This window comes from Nelusetta ayraudi, unplaced genomic scaffold, assembly GCF_046127955.1.
Source record: "Nelusetta ayraudi isolate G7.1 ecotype Tasmania unplaced genomic scaffold, CSIRO-AGI_Nayr_v1 ptg000136l, whole genome shotgun sequence".
Lineage (NCBI taxonomy): Eukaryota > Metazoa > Chordata > Actinopteri > Tetraodontiformes > Monacanthidae > Nelusetta > Nelusetta ayraudi.
The window spans coordinates 2,140,112-2,150,344 of NW_027466186.1; the positions used below are offsets into that span (position 1 = coordinate 2,140,112).

A 10,233-nucleotide genomic window follows, 5' to 3' on the forward strand; every position below is an offset into this window, starting at 1 on the left:
TCGGGCCTGACGAGAGGCTCGCGCCGATGAGCGCGGAGGTAGGCACATGGAAAAAAAACAAAAAAACAAACAAACAAAAAAAAAAACAGGGCCGAGAGAGAGAGCACAAAAGAGGAGACAGAGTAATTACCCCACCAGCTGCTTTGGAAGTGGTCATTACCCAACATCCGCATTATTTGCCCATTTTCTGCTGTGTCTCTAAGGTCAAGTGGGGACTGCGCGGAGCCACGGGTCAGAGAAAACAGCCCCCGGAGCGGACGCATGACATCGCTGTCACCCGTCCGGGCGCATATCGTCACGTTCTGCCTTAGCCCTTTGAGTCACAAGCGATAACGTGACCTTTTTTTGAGCGAGCGGGTCTTTCTCTGCCCGCCCGCCCGCCTGCCCGCCCCTCCCCGTCGCTCCTCTCGAGCACCCGCGCTGTTCGCCGGGCCCCGGCGTTCGGCTCCGTCCCGTCTTTCACTGGCTGCGTCAGTGAGAAGGGCTGGCGCTGCCCACGACACAAGTGGAGTATCTAGAGGCCAGCAGTTAGGCTGCCAGGGAGACTCGCCGTCACCTCCTCCGCTGGCCCCCTTCGTTTGTCACACGCACACACACACACACACGCACACACACACACACACAAACACACACACACAGACTCAGACCAAAAAAACACATGTACACGCAACTTTTGGGCGCTGCCCAGGTGCGTAGTGTCCTCGCTGCTTGATGTTGATGCGTCTGCTAGGGCCTTTGTGCTGCTCAGTCCTGCAGGCATGGTACCTGTCAACCAGAGAGGTCAGGAGTGCATCGGCGTGTGTGTCCGTGTGTGTGTGTGTGTGTGTGTTATACATATACAGATATGTACATAAACACATACAGATGTGCACATATACAGATATGTACATATACATACGTATACAGCTCAGGGGTTCGCTTTTTCAATCATTTTTTTATTTTTTTTTTACATTTGTTTAGAATATGTAAGCCATCAACTAACGTGTTGATAATCATGGCCATTTTCTGTATGGCTGTAAAGTCATAATTAATGTACGCTGCCTCGCATTTTCTTACTTTAGTCGGCCAATTCGTAGGTGTTTTTTGCTGGGCTGGCTGTCTTTGTCACGAACCCATCCACTTTGCACTCGCTAGACTAGTTTGAGAAGCAAATCACCGTGATAATTGGCGCAAACCAACGTGTTATACACACAATGTTTTTGACTGTCAGGCAATCGTGATGAATGGAATGTGTTATATTATAATAGTAAATCATATTTAACAACGATTAAACAATAATTCAATTGTGTGTGATAATAACAATTTAAACATTATTTATTTTTTTTTTCTTTATTTGCGTTTTTTTCTTTTATTCTCTCCAGTTTGAAAACAAACCGCCACCATTAGTGAAGCTCACCTCCACGGCCGCAGATGTTCTGACACCATTAACATGCGTGTCAGGACGACCAAAAAGAAAAAAAAAAGGCCTTATTACAACACGGCTTATAGGAGCTCATTAAATAGTCATCTAAATTATAAAAATATCAGGCCTCGCATTCGTGCAATCGCTTTCTTTAATGCCGAGTGGCCACAATTTTCGCCACTCGGCGAGCACTCCGTCTACTTCCCTGCTTCATGACCCTGAACAATTAATGTCCTGGCGGAATGTTTCGTACACTTGCCTCATTACAGGCGGAGAAATCTCATTAACCGTGTTAGAAATTGTGTAATTTCGCCTTCAATGGTTTTGATTCCGGGCGGCGTTAAAAAAAAAAAAAAGAATTCAGAATGTATCACTGTGGCGCTAATACCCATATTGAGGTAGAAAAGGATCTGATGGGTTATTTTTACATTTTTTTCCCACCCTTTCATAACATTGTAATTATCATGTAATTAACGCGCTATGAAGAGAGCTGCGCAAGTAAATACAGTGACGGATGTTTTGCTTGAATAAACACGACTAGATGTTGCTGTCCGAGGCACAAAAAAAATATATATTTATTAAAGTAGCAGCAAATTAAACAACCAAAAGGAGTTTTAACGGCTCTGCAGTGTTTCTCATTTCCCGCTGGCAGATCCCATTACCAATGTTTCTTTGCAGGAAGCTGATGCCCGCCAAAGTTTTGGCCCGACTTGTTTTTTTCAGTCCGACCTTCTTAATTTCCTTCGGGATTAATAAAGTATTAATCAATCAATCAATCATAAATCAGATATGCAGGGCAATGTTTATAGCGCTGGATTGAACACTGCAGAACGGACTGAGGAAATTCTTATTTCAGGCGATTCGGAGCATTTTAGCGACACGGTTACGACGCGCCTGTTAACACACAGGTTTGTTTTATTTTTGTGCTTCAACATTAGCATGAACCAGGAGTAGGCAAAATATATATATGGTGGGATATGTAGAAAACATTTGATTTAATGTCGATTGAAAATGCACTAAAGTGGCATTTAGCCCATCACTGAAATGACTCTTAACCCTTTAAGCAAGCAAGAAAATATTCAATTTTGATATCGAGATTTCAAAAGGCTGTGACTTCAAATTGGTTAGAGATAGAAGATAGAAGTCATACTGTAATTGAGAAAAATCTTCAATCTGACCCAAACTTTGTGAAAGGAGTAAATGTTTTTTTTTTGTATTATGTCAGATGTCAGGGATCTTGTATGTCAGATCCCTGACATCTGACCTGTCTCCGCAATACCCCACAGGCTCATCAAAATGTTTTATCCACTTTTGATAATTTTCCACACATCTCAAACAGACACAGCCATCATCACTGTAATTTACAGGGCGACCGCGAACATCCCTGCTGCCTCCACCGGCACTGGCTGGGCGCTTCCTCCCACAGCTTCTATTGTCTAATCCCCCCCCCCCACAAACGCTGCTCAGATTGAAGCCACAGGTGTCTGCCATCTCCTGGTGTAAAGTGGTAACTACTTTCAGCACCATATTTACAGCTATTGCCCGTTTAGTTCAGCAATGACGCTTGTCGCAATTTTGCGACCATGGCGCCTAAAGGGTTAAAACACTGAAAGAAATGGATGAAATGCAGCCATTTTATGACTCACTGACTATTGATAGGATTTCTTCAAGTTCGACAGGCCGAATTCAAAAGCTTAACGGGCCGCATATGGCCCCCGGGCCGTAGTTTGCCCACGCCTGGCATTAACCATAACGTAACAGCCTCTGGCCTTGTTGTAATAGTCTCAAGCAAAAAAAAAAAAAAAAATAATGCCAACGTCGTCTTCCTGTGAAAGAATTTTCCCAGAATATTCAACAAGTCCCTCATGTCTGCCTTTGAACGGCCTTCAGTTTGCAACGCTGCACGTGTTCATGGTGCTCTGCTGTGGAGGTATGTGTGTGTGTGTGTGTGTGTGTGTGTGTGTGTGTGTGTCTGTTTGTGTGACGTGGCCGGAGTGTGCCAAAGCCCTTGCCTTATCCCCCCCCCCTCTCCCCTCCACCCCTCGAACCGCACACACACTCACACACACACACACACACACACCTGACATGTGACACACGGGCAGCGGAGCGGGCACATCACAGCCGGGGCGTTTTAATTGCCTGTAATTTATGCGGTGTGTGTGCGGGCCGAGTGTGTCTGGCTGTCAGCCGGTGAGATGATGCTGTGTGACAGCTGCAGTCCAGCCCCTGGAGCCAGCCGCTCATAATGACACATTAGACATACTAATGATGCCTGCGCGAGTCCACTACTGATGCTACCTACCGACCCGCAGCACCGCCACCGCTCGCCGCTCGACACACTCCCGCTCGCTTTTTTTTTGCGCCCGTCGCTGACCTTTTATGTTTCCGCTCAGTCACCGCAAAAAAAACAAAAAAAACAAAAAAAAAACAACAACTCCCGTCTGGAAATAATATCTGCTCAGGAACCGACGCCGCTGTCCACCTCGCCCTCGACATCATCCGGAGAAAAAGTCACATTTGAGGATTTCACGGGGGGGGGGGCGGGATCTGAAGCGCGTGCCTTTTTTTTTTTTTTTTCAAAGAACATATTGGCCTTTTCTGCGAGAGGTCCGAGTTGGATATTTTGAACCTCTAACTTTCTGTGAGGAAATGCCAAATTGAGGATCTGAATCCACCTTTAATCAAGAGAAAAGGTTTGGCTTAAAGAGCAGAACGACCCCGAGACAACGCGATCCGTCTAAAGAAAACCCTTTGAATGCTTTGCAATTGATTTTTGGGGTATGACCGGATGATTAAAGGTGTTTTTATAATTGCATAATTTTAGCATGAGATCCGGCACGAGATACGAGATACAAGATACATTTAATTTACAACGATTCTGATTCTTGGTACAGCCTTAAAAAAAAAAACATATCCAGTCTGGGTGGAAGAGATTTTCAAAGGAACGTTTTGTTATTGGTCCATTTTATTACACTGGAATAAACACTTAGTATACACGCATTAGAGACAATATTTCCTGTACTCCTGGACTTGGATTAAAAGATTTTGTGTACTCAACTAATAATAATACATAGCAGGCCTCCAGTTACAGGTTTGCTGATCTGGGCTGATTGTAATGTCTTTAACTTGCTGTGTTTAAGTCTCATTGGTTTTCATGTGTGTGTTTTCAGGGATGCTGAGGTCCCTCATGCGACAGGGACAGTATTTCTGCCACGAGTGCGGGAAGAGTTTCAGCCAGCCCAGCCACCTGCGCACTCACATGAGGTCCCATACAGGTAAATACAGCTGCAGCAAGCTTTGTGAGTCATTGTACAGTACAAGTTTAAAATGTGATGTAGTTCTTTTCAGGTGATGGTGGATACAATCTGTGTTGGAATGAGAGAAAATGTTTCAGGTGTGAGGCAAATTTAAGGAGGTTTTTGTGAATGAAGTCAGCCGATGTACGTGTTTTGTTCCATTATTTGTTAAAACGTGCTGGAAATTAGTATCTGCTTATTTTGTGAAGAGGCCAACAGGTTGGTGTAACCTGGCCATAAATGCTGAAAATGAAAGTGTCCGCAACAACAGCGGGAAATGAGTCAAATGATTTAAACAGGGACAGGTAGGAGAGACGTTGAAAAACAATCTCACAAATGATTAAAAAAAAAAAAAAAAACACAAACACAATAACAATTCATCATACTGTTCATAAATTCCTGCTTTGACCCCCCCCCCCCACTCCTCCCCGCCCCCACCCCCCCCAACGAGTCGTCAGAAGTTTTGAGGCTCCTGCTTCGGCCGTCATTCACCCTGAACACGCATGCACGTACACACACAAGCCGCCACCCTCGCAGCCATTTAACACTCACACGAGTTAAAGGGAATGTATGCATGGCCACTCTCACCCGGGACGATATTTCACTGTCTGCGTCTCCATACGCCTGCCGCGCTCCTGCATTTGGCCAAAATAAATCAGAACAGATCTTCCTGTTCAGCTGAGTGTGACAGCCGGCCTGTGAGTCGCCGCCTGCCCTGGGCTGGGCTGGGCAGCTGTCTCCCCCTTTTCTGTTTTTTCACTTTCCCTTTTCCTTTCCCCCCCCCCCCCCAACACCACACTGAAACATGATTTGCTCTGGATACTGACCTGTGACAAATTGTATACATTATTAATCGCGTGTCAATTAGAGGGATGGAGTCGCGCATTCCAATGAGGCACAGCAGCGTTGGTCGGCGGCAGTCGGGTTTTTACGACGGCGCCGTTTGCGGGCTTCAGTGCACTTTCACTGAGCGCCTTTATACGTTTTCTATTTTTTGGGTCATTTTCTTCCCTTTCCCCCCTCTTTCCCTGACCTTATTTCCTGTATTCTACCTAACCTCAGCCTGCTCCACCCTTTCCTCCCCTCCCTTACTCTACACCACCCGACCGTATTCTACCCCTTGCCCTCCCTACCCCTACCCTACCCTTCTCTCACCCTCCCCCCTCTGCTACCTATCGCTTTTCTATCTTCTGCTCTTCTCACTTCTCTATACATTTACTTTTCTGCCCTCTTTTCCGCTAATCATACTTTGTTCTCCTCACGTCTGTGCTCTGATCTACATTAGTAGAAGTTTTCAGACACCCTTAAAATGTTACTCAATCCCAGTTATTGTCGTTAGATATTTGCCAGATCATTTGTTTTGTGTGCGTTTCAAGAGGTTTGGCTGCATCAGAGGCACACAGACAAATTTTATTGTTAACAAGACAAAATAAGAAAAGTAAATTCTTGTACAAAGGATGTGTTGCAAGAGACATCATCTTGCTGAGACGTCCAATTCTGAGCTGGACAGTGACGGTGCTCGTGCAACATGTAGGTACATGTTGGTAGCTGCTAGCGTTTGCCGAGTCTGGACCGGTCTCGATCAAAACTTCCGAGTCCATCCAGTCCGAGACTGAGACAAGACCAAATGAAAATGCCTTTGAGTCCGAGACCCTTAGAATGTGGTCGAGACCCAGACCAAGCTCGAGTATTACAACACTAGTGGCTGCCCTGAAATAAACTGCACTTGAAGCCTGAAGACTGATTCATAACATGCATGAGGTGTCCAAAAAACTTTTTCCCACCAGTGTATTACACCCCACCCTACGGTACTCGAGTCAAATCATGGCTCCTTCCCCTTCCGTTTACTCTCGACCGCTCTACCGACACCCCCCCACCCCACCCCCACCACTGTCCTGCCTGTCACGTCCATCAAGCGGGCTGGCAGTGATGGTGCTGGACGGCGGTGATAAGTAGCTCCTTCGCTGGGAGTGTGAATGATACACAGCGCGGCCAGTGATGCCAAGTGACAGAGGCCAAACGGTAAGTGATGCGGCGTTGCTCCCCCCCCCCCCCCCCCCCCCGCCCCCCCGAGCGTCGACGGCGTGCGTGGCACCCGCCGAGGCCCGTAATTAAAGTTGTCACCGGCGCGTCGTCTTTGGCGCGGGCGTGCAAAGGGAAGTAATAGGAAGGGAAGAGAGAAAAAAAGGGCAGCAACCCCGAGGCCTCTATTAACATGCGTCATATTAAATCATCGACTGGCAACCTCCCCCACTCCCCCACTTCCCCCCATTTCACCAGGTCCCATCACCATCATCGTCTCTGCCAGGGTGGCGCTGGTGGTGGTGGTGGTGATGTTGGAAAGTGGGGGAGGTGTGTGTGTGTGTGTAGGGGGGGCGGGGGGGGGGGGGGGTGAGTAGGTGGTGTTTATGTGGATTAATGCGGTGGAGCTTTTAACCAAATGCCCTCCTCCTCCTCCTCCTCCACCTCCTCTTCATTCTCCTCCTCCACCTCCTCCTCATCATTCTCCTCCTCCTCCTCCCCCCCCCCCCCACCCCCCTTCTCCCCCTCACAGTTGGGTTTGATTTTAACGGACTCCACAGAGGTTCTGACGCTCACGCCACCGCTTCCGAAGCTCCCAAACAAGTATGTGGCACCACGGCTAACCGGCTGGGCTCCCTCGTGGCTTCCTGCATGTGCATCATAATGACTGTCTCATCACTTGCATGTGTGCGTGCATACGTGCCTGTGTGTGTGTGTGTGTGTGTGTGTGTGTGTGTGCGTCACTCTGGCATTATTTTGTGTTTTGTTTTTTGTTTTTTTTCCTCTTTGCCTGTGTTTGCCATCACCCACCGCACCTGGCGTCGACGACACCTGGCACTCTCACGTGCTGACGGATCAACAGCTGACAGTCGGAGTTGCAGCGCCGCGGCTCAGCTCGTCCTTTTAATCTAGACACTGAGGGACAAAATCAAAAGCACGTGCTATTTTTTTTCCCACCCCGTCTCTGCGTCTGCAGTTACTAAGTGCACATCTAACCCCCCACCACCGGCAATGCACAAGCAACAACTCTCACCTCACACTGCACACCACGTCTCTTACGTGCGCGTCACTAATTTCTCTCCAACGTGTCGTCAAACAGTCATCACCAGCTGCGTTTCCTTTACCCCAAGAATTTGCACAAAAAAAATCGCAATAAAAAAAGCTGGTTATGGAAAACCTGACCTTCGAAAGACCTGTCAAATATCGCTACGTATTGATATAGAGGTATATGGCAAAAGTGTCACGGAAACATTTTTTTCCCCACATTTACACGTCACTGGACGTGACGTAAAGGGGTCACGTGACCTGACCAGTTCACTTCAAGTGAAAAAGGCACGTTATGTTGGACGGAGGAGGACACGGGATGTTTTTTTTAATTTTTTTTTTACAAGTCATCAAAGAGAAAAATACAACAAACATTCTTGACAGCAAACGAACGTAAACAAACAAAAGCAAACGTCTTCATGGGACGAGATTTTGCGAGAATAACGGCTTAGCTCGCTGGCACTGTGGTGGAAATCTTTAGCTTAGATTTAACAATATGCCCACTCACGAAAACCTTTAAGCATTTTATAGAGGCTGACTAGACATCTCATGAAATCACTTGTTTGGACATCCACAAAAAAAGTTTTCTTCCCTATATTGGAATGTGTTTGGCACTTCAAGTTTGTGCACGCAGAGGAGCAGCAGATGTCAACACCGAGACGCCAGTATCAACCGCTACCCGTTACCTACGTTAAGATTGCAGATTTGCGCCGTCGCAAACGTTTCGTGACACTTTTCGCGACAAACTCTCCTTTCTTTTCTAGCTTCCGACGAAAACCTTTGCGTTATCCGTCGGGCGGAACAGCTCGCGAGCGCGAGCCAGTCAGTAAAAGCAAACCCGGGGGATAATTTAACGACGGAAATTACGGCGTTTTTTTGTTTTTTGGGGGGGGGGGGAGAAGCAGCGACAAATCAACCCCTCCCTCCTCCTCCTGCTCCTCCTCCTCCCCGGACGACTCTCCCTGCTGCAGTTTGCTCGCCGTCCTCCCGGAGTTTCTCGGAAGTCATGAGACAGGCGACGGGGGCCGAGGGAACGCCGGAGTAAATCTGTTCCCGCCGGTGACACTCGGAGGGAGCGAGACGCCGGGGTCCCCGCGACGCCACGCCTCCATCTTCATTAATCACCGCCGCTCGCACCGCCAACACGCACCAACACACACACACACACACACACACACACGCACGCTCAGATTTACTGGGCGCTATGAATGATGGGAGCGGGCTCTGGCAGAGGGGTCCAATTAGATGTAGTGTTCACGCTGCTTTACGGTGACGATAACCTTTAGCATAATGTAGTGCGCCGGCCGTGCCCCCCCCCCCTCCCTCGCCTCTCCCCCACAGGACCGTGTCGCAGAAGGTTCCCGCTTTCCCCTCACGTCCCCGCGCTCGCCGTCTCTCCAGCTGTTTACCTCCCTCCCCCGTTTTTTTTGTCTTCTCTTTTTTACTTTTCGTGATTAATTATACCTTTTCTTGTTTTTATCTCCGTCTCCCTCCCTCACCCCTCATCCTCCCACCGTCTCCCTCACCCTCCTCCTCCTCCTCCCTCACTGTTGTGTTTCTGATGATGTATGATAACGGCTATATTTCCTTGTTTCTTCTTAAGGGAGATGTGGGGGGAGGGGCGCGGGAGGGATAGGGGGGGCCATTTGTTTTCCCGCTTTGATACTCTTCCATTTATCAAAATGATAATTAGGTGCAATTAAATGGCAATCTCATTTGTTTTGCTCAGGTGCGTGTTGCTTATTCTTCTCTTTCTGCGCGTCATTTTTTTGTGCTTGGTTTTTTTTTTTCACCCGCAGGTGTCTGTGCCATTGTAGGTCAGTCTAATTAGGAGAGAGGAGGGCGTGTGTGTGTGTGTGTGTGTGTGTGTGTGTGTGTGCGTGTGTGTCTGTGTGTGTGTGTGTGTGTGTGTGGGGCAAAGGGTGGCCCTGGTGATTGAGAGAAAAGCATCAAGGTAGAAGCAGGGATTTTCACTGTGTCGCTCTTCTCCAGGCGGCAGGAAGGGAAAAGAATAAAAAAAAAAAAAAGAATTAATTCGACGGGAAAAAAAAAGGTTTTGTGCCGTATAGACTTAAAAGTTCCATGTTACACCCATTTCCAGCTCTTTATTTTTCATTCTGGACAACATGGGAGCGGCCCTGCACAATTCATAATCCGCCACGAAGCATAGAACAACTGCACATTTAGCCCTCTGTTTGAAGTCTCCGTTGAAATTTTCTTGCTTTCGACTAGAACTCACATTTTGTTGCAGCTTCCACACATTTAAAAGTTGAAATCATAAGGAAATTATGAGCAGGCCTCAGAGGGAGGGAGGAACACCTCTCTCGGGGGAGTTGTAACTTACTTTGGCGATGTCACAAAAAGCTCTAAACGCTGCGAGAGAGGGAGCTAGAAAAAGGAGTATCAATCACCCTCGCTTGTTTTTTCTCTGGGGTTTTCAGACAGCGAGGGAGACACAGATTATCA

General features: G+C 47.6%; 1 protein-coding gene across 3 annotated transcripts in view; it reads left to right on the top strand.

Annotated features, from left to right (window-relative positions):
- LOC142879557 (zinc finger protein 516-like) overlaps window positions 1–10,233 on the top strand; it is a 49,274-nt gene that overhangs the window by 35,297 nt on the left and 3,744 nt on the right. For 2 of the 3 annotated variants that reach the window (XM_076012922.1, XM_076012921.1), the window contains exon 4: window positions 4,576–4,680. In XM_076012922.1, the coding sequence (XP_075869037.1) occupies window positions 4,576–4,680 (105 nt within the window). Of the gene's footprint in view, window positions 1–4,575; window positions 4,681–7,255; window positions 7,327–10,233 lie in introns of all 3 variants that reach the window. The other variant, XM_076012923.1, reaches the window with a different exon arrangement.